Genomic DNA, 14,179 nt, shown 5'->3' on the forward strand with positions numbered 1-14,179 from the left:
GTGTGTGAATGTCAGAGTTTACATACAGGTCATCGCTGCGTCTCTACCCTATGTGCTGATCGGAGTTCGCGGCCAGGAAAATAATCGTTACATAATAAAGACGCTATAGCGTGAACTAGGTGAACTGGAATTTTCTTTAGACCAGACAGATGTTAAATGAAGATATCCAGCGATATCATATGGTATGTCAATAATAGATTCTTAATGTGTTTTACAACAATACCATGATAAATATTATTTTTAATTAATTTAACAAGAATTATGCCATCATATTGACTAATGAATTAAGCATGAGCGCAATGATTCTCGATACTGTTAGTAATCGAATCAAATAGCAACGCCAGACAAACCACTAAAACAGGTTTGTTCGAAGAACGCGCGTATAAATATTTAAAATATGTACGGATACTTCGCGTGTGGCCGAGTGACTCATATGTTTTAATTTCACTTCCATTCTTCTTTTGGTTTTCTGTTTTGTATCTATACGTTTATTGCCAGCAATATGTAATAATGTAAAATAAGCCGCGAAAACTCCGCGTATCATCCCGTACTGCGTTTGCTGCAGCTAAGAACTGCACAGAAAAAGACATTCGCTATCTTTGATCTCATTCATGTTGAAGTCTTTACCTTTCATTAACTGCAACCACAATCAACGCCGTATATCTTTTTTTAAAGATATTTCTTGTTTGTAATGATATTACAAATTTACTACTTATGCATCGTTCAAAGTTTAGATGATTCTGGTGGATGAAAGATACCACAGTCATTTTATTACCGCAGATAGAATGCAGCGTTTATGTCGAAAAGTTTCGACCCCTTTGGTGCGCCATAGTAAATGAGGTCCTTCCGCGCCTGAGGCTTCACTTATTATCTAACGTATAGTATGGTTACATGCCTTTTTACCCAAATAAAGCAATGTTACGGGGAAATGACTTTGTGCAAACATCTGACATGTTTCATGAACGTTGTCAGATTGTTAAAATAATTGTGAATTGTGTAAATGGATGCACGAAAATAGAAATAAATTGCATCAAATGCTATGTCCGAAAAGTAATAGTCATTCAAATAAGAGGAATTCTAGATATCCGAAAACGTGGAGTTAAAATTTTATTTTTGGGATTTAAAAAAGGTTGCCAGGACAACAATAGTGTACGAAACCCGACTATCGGTAATAACAATACATGTAATGCCAACTTTGAGTTTGTAGTAGTAATTTAATTACCTGATCTACATTTTACATTCTTAATCTTTGAATATGTGTCAACCTTGATGCAGACATCTTGCGCCTTCGTCAAGATAGCAGATCAGACTCCAATGCCCTGTACAATATGTAGAGATAGTACAGATTGCATTAGTACATGTCGCATACGGACATGTTCACAATGTTTAAATAATTATATATTAAGAGTTCTTAAAAATACATGTATTTCAATTTTCAACTTGGTGTAGTCGTCTGAAGTATTTCATATACAACTACCATGTTCCGATAATAGGGTATGAGCAAATGTTAAACGGACTGTCGCCTAGTGACATATTTTGATTTTGTAAAATGAAACAAATGGCATTGAAACACTCCATTTGCCAGAAGCTCTGAAAAGGTAAAATCCCGTATAATTATTAATTATAATTATTTCCGCATAGGATTTGACCTTTTCAGGGCTTCTCATTCACGACCGCACACAATTATTATCATTGAGTAGTTAAGTACCAATTTGTTTGTTAATTTGTAAAACTTACAGCTGTGTGTGTTTTGTCGTAATTATTTATATCGGTGTGTAGTTAAAAACACGTGCTTCAATCATGATAAGGTATTATAAATTATATAACATAAAAATGATTGAAGCCCGTGTTTTACATTCAAACTGAAGTCATGTAAGACACACCAATGCTATTATTACACACGCTTATTTGGCGTTGAATTGGAAATGAGAGTTTCCTACCATGATATTTTGCCACTAATACCAGTTACACATTCAATAAAACTGCATGTATTACAATTTCCATTGACTATGTAATAGTTTTACATATTTCGATAGCTAAATGTAATTTAGAGAATGTAGTGACAATCTTTGGCATGTGTTAAGAAATTGTATACCCATATTGAAATGAATCATGAATTGCGGGTAAACATATAACGGCAAAATATATTTTGAAGATATTTTGTGCATTACGCAGCGCCCTGTACATTTCTGCATTTTACATCACCACATACTTGTCCACCTACAATTGAACGAACACACACGTTTAGCATCGATTTATTTAAAAATGTTTTACTTGAATATACTGCAAGATACAAATAAACTACACACACATGTTTTCAAAGATAACAGTTAATTTTTATGACAACAGTTTAACTTGGGCTCAGTTTACACAAAACGTCATGGCCCCAGTAGCTCTGTTATCCGATACCTAATGGCTTGTACTAAAACAACATCAAAATATTAGCTATAAAAGGTAATACGAAAGATAGTTGCAAATACACCGAGGTACGAAATAAACATGTTTTTCATAATGTCTTTTTTTTTCAAACACCGAAGCACCGAAGAACAGCTTCATGACTAGCTCTGGCCGGTTGTGGAAATTGCTAGTACATCATTTGGCACAAATGCGCATAATCTCGAATATGCATTTATGTAGTTTTTCCGTTTTAATATTGAGTATTTCATGACCCATTTAATTGTTTTGAAAATAATTCAGTCGATAATTCAGAAATTCAGTTTCTTGGAGAAGACGCTGATATTATATTTAATTAATACATCTTCAAAACAACTTCTGATTTGTTGCAAAGGTGAGACGCGAAAGTATGCAAGTTTACGAATAAACGTATTTTTTATAACAAGAAATCTAATGTTTGTCTACTTTTTTTTTCAAAATAAAGTTACATATTACCATATTTTTATCAAAAAGGTGAGTTACCGGTAATAATTGTCATGCGGGTAATTCATGAAGAAGAAATGTCTTGCAATAAGACAATCATTCGTTGAAATACCGCTTAACATACTTAATACAATAATTGTCACTACAATTTCGAAACGTGTATTCATGCTAGGGAAATAAAGACATGAGTCGCGTTCTAAGAAAACTGGCTTTAAGCGTCATCCCAGATTAGCCTGTGCAGTCCGCACAGGCTAATCAGGGACGACACTTTCCGCGTTTATGGTATTTTTAGTTTCAATTAAGTCCTTCCTTACCGAAAATCACGTTTAGGTGGAAAGTGTCGTCCCTGATTAGCTTGTACGGACTGCACAGGCTATTCTGGGATGACAATTTACGCACGTGCATTAAGCCCAGTTTTCTCAGAACACGACTCAAGACATGAAGCATGAATACAATGCCGACGTTTTTGGCGACATGTGGTTAATATTTTACTCACTGAAACATAAAGAAAAATATCAAATCAAATAGCATCTTCTCCATAAGTTGACAGGTATATGTAATTATACCTAATTCTTAACGATAGCACAATTCCTATATAAATGAGTACTTTATCAAAGTTAAACTCCCAATTTATTGCAGACAAACAGGTCTAAGGTTCTTTGTTCGCGTATTCTGCATGTACGCACGTTTTGACAGATACACGTATTTGTTGAACATTCCCACCTGTTGTTCCCCTGATGATAAACAAATTATTCACGGGATCCACATAGGAAAGAACGTTCAATACACAATTTATAGAGTGATACACTATAAAATGAAACATATGCTCCATCGATTTTTGCCATTACAACTTCGCCTATTTATTTTAAAGTACAGAAAAATATAGTGTATAGAATGATACAATATAAAATTAAATATAGATTCCATCGATTTTGCCATTACAATTTCGCCTGTTTGTGTAAAAGTACAGTGAATAATCACATTATAGTGTGTACATGTAACAATTTTAAAAAACAAACAGCAAAAAAAAAAAACAAGAAAAAATCACACAAAAAGAATAACATAATGATCTGACTGACAATCGTGAGCTTAATGTGCACAGAACTGTATGATCCACTCGTGTTCTTTGCTCGTGTAAACTTCGCACTGTTTTTCTCGTCTCATATACATAAGCCATATTATGCCTATAGATAAGCTATTTCAATACATGAACGCAAAGATATTCTGGTTATACCATACAATAAGGAAACTTGTGAACAATTATTATTCAGTGCTAGAGTGTTGGCTATAGACATGTAATTCTTATAAGTGTATTGTTACCGCTAACAAGTGTGCACATTTTAATCCTTAAAATGCATGCCATAAGTATTTGTATACGTAAGATTGCTGTGTATTATGCATTTAACAGTGAACATTTTAGTGGAAAAAATGTTTGAAACTTTAATGATTTTTAGAATTCATCTCGCGAAATACTTCAGGTGAGCGAACAAAATGTTTGTGAAAAGTAGACACTTTAAATGTAGCAATTATGCTAACATAGTTAAAAAGTACAGTGTAAGGTCAATATTGGTGAACTTGTAAACCCCTAAAGGCTGTACATATATTCATTCTTAACCTGTTTATCTGTTTAAATTGTTGATTTTATACATTGGACAGCAAAACGAAACTAAACACGAGTATCGAAGCAGTACACGAGTATCGATACTGGACTCAAGTATCGAAGCTGTACACACGTATCGAAGCTGTACTCGATAATCGAAGCTGTACTCGAATATCGAAGCTGTGCACGAGTATCGAAGCTGTGCACGAGTATCGAAGCGGTGCACGAGTATCGAAGCTGTGCACGAGTATCGAAGCGGTGCACGAGTATCGAAGCGGTGCAAGAGTATCGATACTGTGCACGAGTATCGAAGCGGTGCACTGCACGAGTATCGAAACTGTGCACGAGTATCGAAGCTGTGCACGAGTATCGAAGCTGTGCACGGGTATCGAAGCTGTGCACGAGTATCGAAGCTGTACACGGGTATCGAAGCTGTACACGAGTATCGATACTGTACACGAGTATCGAAGCTGTTAAAACAGAAATGGAATGATTCGGTGCTTGACTTTGGTACAGTATTCTTGCCAGTAGATTCCGTACTTCAAGCTGCACTTCTGTTCATCCCTGAAACTGCGGTGAGTGAGCAGAATAACGAGCACTATCAGGTACGTGTAGGGAAGAACATTCTCAAATCCGGTCGTAACCGTCCAGAAAAACGAGAGAAGGATTTCCGGTATGTAGTGAAAATGCCGGGACAGACCCCACCAACCGGAAGCCAGCAGGATGCTCTCCCTTACTTCGCCACCTTCGATCCTGTATTTGGCGCGTATTAGGTCCGGCTTCCGGCCCCAGACTAGGCAATCGCCGTTAGCCTTGCGTACATCCTGGCGCTGTAGATCGGCCAGGTAATTGATGAGAACAGAAATCAGCCCCACGATCAATATGCTTGACGCGAGTGGAGTGCCGAGGCGGACCGGATGCGAGACGAGGTAGAGACTGACGCTGGGATACAGGGACGGAAGCCAGCACAGACAGCCCCAGCATATATAGAAGCCGGCTCGGTCAAGAATTATGTCTATTGTGTGCATGTATCCGGCTTCCCATGTAAAGAACTTCGTTATATAGGTCAGCTGAAGAATCGTAGTAACGAACATGCTGTCTACGAAACCGTGCAGCTCGTAGCTCTTCAGTGCGTATATACAGCACATCAGAGGCCAGACGGTCATGCCGAATCGACAGTTAGTGAACACTTTGACGTCTATTCCGCAGATACGAGGATACAATTCCGTGCCCCAGTAATAGTCGAAAAAGAAGCCACCTCCTGTCTTTCCACTGTCCGATGTGGACGGGCGGGTGATTCCTTTGATGTACAACAAGAAGACGAAACAAAGAGCAAACACGTTCATGAACGCCAACAACTCGCCAAAGCGGTCATACACGACCGTGGGAGTCAAGCCGTTGTACTTGAGCACAGTGGTAAGGATCGCGAACCCAGCCATTGTGACGCAGTAATGCAGGAAACCGTTGTCTTTGTACACAGGCGTGTTTCCCTTTGGTGTCACAGGTCCACGGACTTCTTTTCCCGGAAGAACGACCATCCAAAACAGCGCCCAGGCGAAGTAGCCAAAGATTACTCCCACTGTAAACGTGTTAATAATACTGAGTTCACTCCACATTTTGAGGAGCGTTCCGAAAACTGAGTGGCTACGGAAGTGTGTGATCAGAGCTGAGTAACTTCCGCCAAACTTGACGTTCGTATACCAGAACAACATCACTATCTGCGGGGTAAGTCCAACCATTACCAATGGAAAGAAAAAATGGTTGAACAAATATACCGAGCGTCGACTTACTCCTGACTTTTCGAGAGTTTCATAACCCTCTTTGTAACCATGAAAACCATTGGATATGACGCCATTACTTTTTGAATATACGTCTTTTTTCTCCGATGTCCTACTTTTCGACCTAGTTGTTACGCCCGTCATGTCACTGCCGTGCGTTTGCTTTCCTGAAATGAAATGAACATATGTTAGTATTTATACTATACTTAAAAAATATACAAGCTTGCCTATGTAGAACACTTTGAGGCAAATAAGAAACCACAACGACGTCAAGTATTATATGAATAGGCATTGATTGGCCTTGTCTCTCCATACACAAATGTTATAATACGAGTTAAGGAAATGTATTCGTTAAAAATCGTTTGGTGATCTTATATAAAAAGAACTACCGAGGCAAATAAAATTAAGTTTGAACAGCGCTTTGTTGATTCCTTATCCTACCGAAATTAAACGAGATTATAAAAACATTATCTACCCGCAATCAATTATTATGATAATTTCCTTGATTCTGCTTAACGTCGTTTGAATGCAAGTTATACGTGCGAGATTGAGAGGAAGTATTATTTTTTTAATCTGTGCATGCAAATTGTACAGTCATACGAGACTACTTTCCATTTCCCAACCTTACTCGTCCTTGTCAATTTGTTAACATACCGATTTCTATATGAGCCAACAGACAGGCAATGCTGATGATTAGCTCTCCGGTACGGCAAGGCTATCAGTCACATGTTTTAATGAGCTGATTCCAGGAGACAGCGCATCCCCCCCCCCTCCCCTCCATCGTGTGGATAATGACAATTCGATCCCTGGCGAGACGCTCCGTTATGACAAATCAATATCCGCATGCAAAAACTCTATCAGTTTGATTCTGCAAATATTAGATATTTCAGTGCCTGTCTAAGACGTTTGTAACCTCGAAACGTCTTCATCTTTTAGAAAAAGAGAACGAGAGAGAGAAAATTATCAACCCTTACATACATATTACAGCGCTTTTATGAACATTCCGATACTAATATATTGACACGAAATAATTAATATTGTGAGAACACTTAATTCGTTCATTAAAATGAGATTCATTCGCATACACCATGTTTAATGGGCAGAAAATACACAATTGTATAGGCGCTAACTGTATAATGGCTGACAAGAGCCTCTGGATACTAATACATTATCATAAACTTTCTCGAGCCAAAGGGTGCCGATATTACCCAGTCAAATCCATTACAATCGGTTGAGCGAATGCGCCAATCCGACCTGATGGTAGTCTACGACATTACCGGCTTCGAGTGTTCCACCATTTGAGAAGACACGATCAACTGACCGAGACCCCAACAGGGAGTACCTCGCATGTATTACTGACAAATACGCAAGATACCAAATAAAACTATTTAGGTGCAAGTATATAAACATTTTTACGCGGAGCTCTGTGTATTATCTGAGACTGTTTTTATACGTCTCTGGTGTTATGTGCACAATTCAAAATTTCGCATACGTATTTAACATTTTGGAGCTTTGAAAACTAAAAATCTACAAGTGAATTATGTTCGTAGTTATGAAATAAACTTTCAAAGACAAACACTATGTTAACGTCTTCGTATTTTTTAAAACCGTAAAATCAAGCTGAAAAAGAAATAACCCAGCACAAACATACGGAACTTATATAAACGTATTGTTTTTGAAAACAATATTTGATGACTATGTACAAACCGATGATTATGTACAAACTTCATGCGACCATACATAGAACACACCAATTAAAACCACTTATAACTTGTGCCGGGTTGACTTGGAGGTCACTGTCATGCGAGGAGGACCTCAGTGGGCTTTTCCCTTTCTTACATTATACCACATTGTATCACATACATAACATGCAGGCATTACTTAAAGGGACTTTTGTACGTTTTGGTAAATTGACAAAATTAAAACAAAAAATGTTTCAGATTCGCAAATTTTCGTTGTAGTTTTTATATTTGTATGGAAACAGTAACACTCAACTAAACATTTACTACGCTCTAAAATATCAATTATATGCATCTTTTGACGATTTATAAAACGGAAAATTATAAAGCGTTGCAACGCGCAACGATTAAATAATTTGGAGTTCTGTTGTCGTTATATTTTGTGATACTACGAGGAATGCTGAAATAAAGTATTAATGGGCCTTTTCACAGATTTTGGCATGTATTAAAGTTTGTCATTAAATGCTTTATATTGATATATGTAAACGCTGGATCTAAAAAGCTCTATAAAAAAAAATAAAGAAAAAAGTAAAAGTAACCCTAAACTTGGCTCCAACCACTGACCCCTGGAAATAAAGTCTATCGCTTAGACCAGTCGGCCATCCGTGCTCAAACATTGAGTGATGTGTTTTTGTACTTCACATAAGAAAATTCAGAAAAATTCGCCAAATCACTGCACCATTTCGTAGATGTAAGAATGACACGTATAGGATGTAAAACTGTTCTGTGTCGGGAAAATTGGTCTATTCTCCACATGATTATACGACACATACATACACACTTTATCCAGTTACAATTACGCGTTAAATTCTATCTCGCACCAGTAAATCGTATGGGGAAGACATAATGATCCGTCGATAAACGACTAACCATGATAACACAGTATGGCTTTCGAGATATTAAATTAGGGAAAGAAATTAAGGAACCCTTTCAGTAAATGCCGCTTCTTGCATTCTGAGCAAAAAATCTATCGAAATAGTGTAATGTCAAGATAAGAGGAAAATCGTATAATTATAAATTACACTTGTGTGTGTCGTTCATTTCCAATTGCACGAGTGCGTGAATAATATTTTCTTTATTTCGTAAAAAGGCACAGGGACGGTATACACACATATACTGCATAAGCCAATATCCACGTGAAAATATCGCGAGATGTACCATAACATAAATCGAAAAACCTTTTTAAACAGCGTATTCAATAAACTGTTTAAGTTAATAAAACACTCGTTTTACGACGCAAAAAAAGATAACACGGCGACGCGATGCACGTTAAGCATTATAAAAATTGTTTTTTCTTTTTTAAACTAAATGCAATTATATAAACTCGTCTATATTGAACTCTCATCTTGTAAATAACCCAAAAATAAAGGGCGTTGAATGTAAGCATACTAAAAAAAGATGCAAAACGATGTATCGGTAATGTAAATTACCGTTATGTCATGTGAAATTGTCCAACTGAAATTATATTAATATCATTTGAAAATCGAAAAAATAATCAGTTTTGCGAACCATCAAAAGGTAAAGTTCACGACGTTTCACTCTAAAAACTCTTTGTTTCTCGTAAAGCAGCCCATCAACATACCAGCCTCGGACGCTGAACATTATACGTCATTTGGAATGAACGGAAATCATTAGTATTCAGTGCAAAAATTCAGATCTCTAACTTGTAACATTACTATTGCATTCCAATAAATCCTACAATATTGTAAGAATCGTAAACGCTACATGCTTTGTACATATTTCAACACTTGTATTCCATTAGAGTGTACAATTTCGACCATGCGTTCTGGGAGAAATGAACGCATGTTCCAGAATGTCTGAAGCTACTTATATGAAGTTACAAAACTTGCTCCATATGCACAATAAGCCAACTTCAAAAATTACACTCCAGAATACTTTATGCATGCAGCCGAACCATGATTAAAATGTAATAAAAAACATACCGTCTGTCGAATCGCAACCACTAAGAACTGATTTCATATTTCCTCACTACACTCTCTGAACGCAACACGTCGTACAGAAGCTCTGCCACTCGCACATATATATATATATATATATATGCCAACAAAAAAATGATCGCTTATCGTTATGATGTGGCTTCTGTATGTTCTATTGGAAGCCACGAACATCTGTCGCGCTCGTTCAACATTCGGTTAACATCGGCTATTCCCGATGAGCAATAGAATTCTGAGTGGTATTATAACGTCGTTCAAGAGAGTAATTGTACAAGATGAATCAGTTGGATTTAGACGAGATGTTTAATAAATCATATTATACTGCATTATGATTGCCAAATCCCCAAATCAAAGACAAACTATGAGAACCCATATTGATTTCTTTACAGCGGTTGTTCGTTATACTAATTATAAATATAACAATTGACTTATTTCCAATTAATATTTCAATTACATGTTAATATAACAAAATGATTGTACAAGAATACGTCCGTAATTCAGTTAAACTTACTTAAATCTAGACAAACTACACCAATAAAAACGCTTTTCTGTAATAACGAACAAGCAGACAGGTTAAGTGTTGCTGTATGCAGATGCATAAATGCAATCCAAGTACATCTCGATAACGAAACGAAGGTGTGACTATTTCGTTTCTTAAACAGAATAACCAAGTTGTAATGCTTAAAAATGTGCTCGTGTTTTCGAATCATAGAGGTTTATTTCCCGGTCAGTACTAGCAAACAGACGATGCATAGAAAACTTATCACAGTGGTCTACCTCCCTGACACAACCACCAAACGGAGAAAGCGCAGTAAAAGTGCAATGAGTACCTCCCGAATCTATACTACATGTACCAAACAATGAAACATATCACGCATAGCTAAAATTTTCAATTCATATTTGTTTCTACAATGTATATTTTATTAAATTATTTATATCATTTTATTATTACTATAATAATAATAATAATAATAATAATAATAATAATAATAATTATTATTATTATTATTATTATTTATTAGTATTATCATCATCATTAGAAATAGCAGTAGTAATAGTAGTGGTTGTTGTTGTTTTTGTTTTTGTTGTTTCGTAGTAGCAGTAGCAGTCGCAGTAGCAGTAGTAGTAGTAGTAGTAGTAGTAGTAGTAGTAGTAGTAGTAGTAGTAGTAGTAGTAGAAGTAGTAGTAGTAGTAGCAGTAGCAGTAGTAGTAGTAGTAGTATTAGTAGTAGTAGTAGTATCAGAAGTAGTAGTAGTAGTAGTAGTAGTAGTAGTAGTAGTAGTAGTAGTAGTAGTAGTAGTAATAGTAGTAGTAGTAGTAGTAGTAGTAGTAGCAGTAGTAGTTGTAGTAGTAGTAGTAGTAGTAGTAGAAGTAGTAGTAGTAGTAGTAGTAGTAGTAGTAGTAGTAGTAGTAGTAGTAGTAGTAGTAGTAGTAGTAGTAGTAGTAGTAGTAGAAGTGAAACACATAGTACAAATCTAATTCTTAGATCGAAAGCCTTCCATGTAGACAATGATGAAGAGATGATCCCCTACACAGCACACTCTGGTTAAAATGAATTCCGAGAGAAAAGCAATTCACAAACTCACATTTAATTAGTCATATACTAATTAAGTTTATTACAGATGGTTGAAACATGCTTTTACGAATAATAACTCAAAACAGCAATACTATAAATGTACCTGTATTTCAAGCGTAATATATTCCCGTGTTCTCAGTTTAACACTGATATTTGCAGATTTGATTGGATCCAGATTACGCCGGCTCAACAACGTACACTGAACTCTCTCCGCACACACTCCGGGAAACACCAGTGTAAATTAAAGGAAGATATCTGCTTCAACTGTCATATCGTGTATTTCTATATCATGTCAGAGCATTGTTTCTATCGCTTTAGGCGTAATGAAAGCTACTCTCGTTATAAGCTTTATGCGTTGCGGAAGTTATGATCTGTGATTATTTAAACAACATGTCCGGCTATGAACAATAGTAAGAAACTACTTAAACTAAAACGTAGTGAAAGCTACTCTCGTTATAAGCTTTATGCGTTGCGGAAGTTATGATCTGTGTTTATTTAAACAACATGTCCGGCTAGGAATAATAGTAAGAAACTACTTAAACGCAAGCAGAAACGTCACCCACACAACATCGAAATGTTTCCGGTCAGCCGATATAGGATAACGTGTCCGCTTAATGTGTCAAACAACACCCTTTAATAGCAGCACTCCGCAATCAAAGTCCTTCGGTGACCGGGTTACGTTACACATGTGACTTATCTCTCCTCGTACGAGGCAACATACATATTTAATTGTCGTACGACAGAACATTCGCTGGCAGTAGTACGTTTACAAGGTCAACCACGTTCCCATGTGATTGATGTCTGTATTTACAATATTCCCATGTTCTTAAGCTATATTTATATATTGGGTCGGTTCGTTCGCCCGAAAATTATTAATTTGATTAACCTTTCATTATGGCATCGGTTCTAGTAAGTATACTTTTTAAGACTATTTCGTTTAAAAGAAATATTGTATTAATATTAATTAATAATTAAATAAAACACGAGATGAAAACTGTTTATGTTTTACTTTGCGATTTGGTACGACCGCAAGGTATTTACTAAACATACCCCAGATTTATGCCGTGTATATAAATGTATTACTCACTCGATCTTATTTGACCGATTTAAGTTCGCGTTTTTTTCCGTTGCAGATAACATCGCATTTTCTCTAAATCATCGTCCGATGATGTATGCAGCGTGAAAAATTAATAAACGTAAAAATAATTTTGTTTTTCGTAATGGTTATACTTACAAACTATGTCGTATTATCGTTCACATTTTAGATGATTCTGGCGGATGAAAGGTACCATAGTCATTGTATTACCGCAGATATAGAATGCAGCGTTTATGTCGAAGTTAATGAGGTCCTTCCGCGCCTGAGGCTTCACTTATTATCTGACGTACATAATGTGTACATGCCCTTTTACCCAAATAAAGCAAATGTTACGGGCAAATGACTTTGTGCAAACATCTGACACGTTTAATTACCGTTGTCCGGTTGTAAAAAAAACTTGTGAGATGTGTGAATGGATCAACGAAGATAAAATTTAATAAAATGTAAATGTCAGAAAATTAAAAGTCATACATATAAATGGAAATCCGAATTTAATTAAAATTTAATTTTTAATTCGTCCAGCAGTTGCTGCTCAAATATATTACACACCCGAACTAAAAAGCAAATTGTGCTTTCAAACAAAATATATAACTTAACCACTTTGCAGGTATTATTTTTTTTAATAATATTCAAGATGTCCAATAAATAGTCTTCCGACATTAACGGAAATTCGTAAAGAAAGGTGGCCTAAATATGCTAAATTGAAATAGTTATTAATTAATAATATATGTTATTTTTAATTTTGTGTAAATGTAAGAAAATGTTTAAAAAATGTTAATGATTATTAGAATTGCTGTCAGAGGAGCAAAGAAAGCATGCCGCAACAAACAATTCTTTAACAATCATCGTTTTCATACGGGACTACCGGGTTTATATTATAATAATACCCATTAAACAAATGTCCATCTCACAAAATGATACATATATTTCATTAATTAACACAAATTAACAGGTTCTTTCAATATGAATGTATTGAGACTTTTACTTGTTTGTAAGAATTAAAAAAAAGTGAAGAATCGAAAGTGAATTTTAAATCAATGTGTGCATAAATTTAAGACCTGCGTCAGAACTTATGTGAAACAGGATCAAGGACCATAACAAGTGTATCGCCAGGATCGATTCGCGATTACTTACTAACACTTATTTTATAAGCACAAATTATATGAAAATATAACATGAAATTACGAAATATTACTTTTTATTATAATCAGTAAGATAACACTTACCGGTGATTCTTTAAAAACAACCTCCCAGTCGTGACCTAGCCAGGCAAAGTATTAATTAAAACTTTCAGTAGCTACTTATTATAAGTATCCATCGAGTGAAAGATTATGTCGTGATAAGAAAATACAAACTATGTCATCTATAGCAATGATCAGACCCCATCACCTCATAAATACCTCATACGATCTGATAAAAGGTCATCAAAACAACCCATGACACGAGTTTGACACGCGTAATTGATTACGAGTGAATTTCAGTTCATAAATAACACCAAATGCGTTCCGGAATTTTATCTACAGCATCTGACCTTGGTTAGTGGTCACCAATTCGTCAA

General features: G+C 35.8%; 1 protein-coding gene across 10 annotated transcripts in view; it reads right to left on the bottom strand.

Annotated features, from left to right (window-relative positions):
- LOC127853110 (uncharacterized) overlaps window positions 1-13,962 on the bottom strand; it is a 31,591-nt gene extending 17,629 nt beyond the window's left edge. Inside the window, exons 1-3 of one of the 10 annotated variants that reach the window (XR_008036466.1) lie at window positions 9,938-10,041; window positions 4,815-6,422; window positions 3,927-4,676 (exon numbers count right to left, since the gene is read on the bottom strand). Coding sequence is in view for 7 of the 10 variants with exons in the window: in XM_052387332.1 (XP_052243292.1) it covers window positions 4,951-6,422; window positions 9,938-9,974 (1,509 nt within the window). In the remaining 3 variants the exon portion in view is untranslated. Of the gene's footprint in view, window positions 1-3,926; window positions 6,423-9,937; window positions 10,042-11,628; window positions 11,962-13,847 lie in introns of those variants that run through there. The other 9 variants (XM_052387336.1, XM_052387334.1, XM_052387338.1 and 6 more) reach the window with 9 other exon arrangements.
- Between the last annotated feature and the right edge of the window lie 217 nt (window positions 13,963-14,179).

The sequence above is a fragment of the Dreissena polymorpha genome, chromosome 12, assembly GCF_020536995.1.
Source record: "Dreissena polymorpha isolate Duluth1 chromosome 12, UMN_Dpol_1.0, whole genome shotgun sequence".
Taxonomy (NCBI): domain Eukaryota; kingdom Metazoa; phylum Mollusca; class Bivalvia; order Myida; family Dreissenidae; genus Dreissena; species Dreissena polymorpha.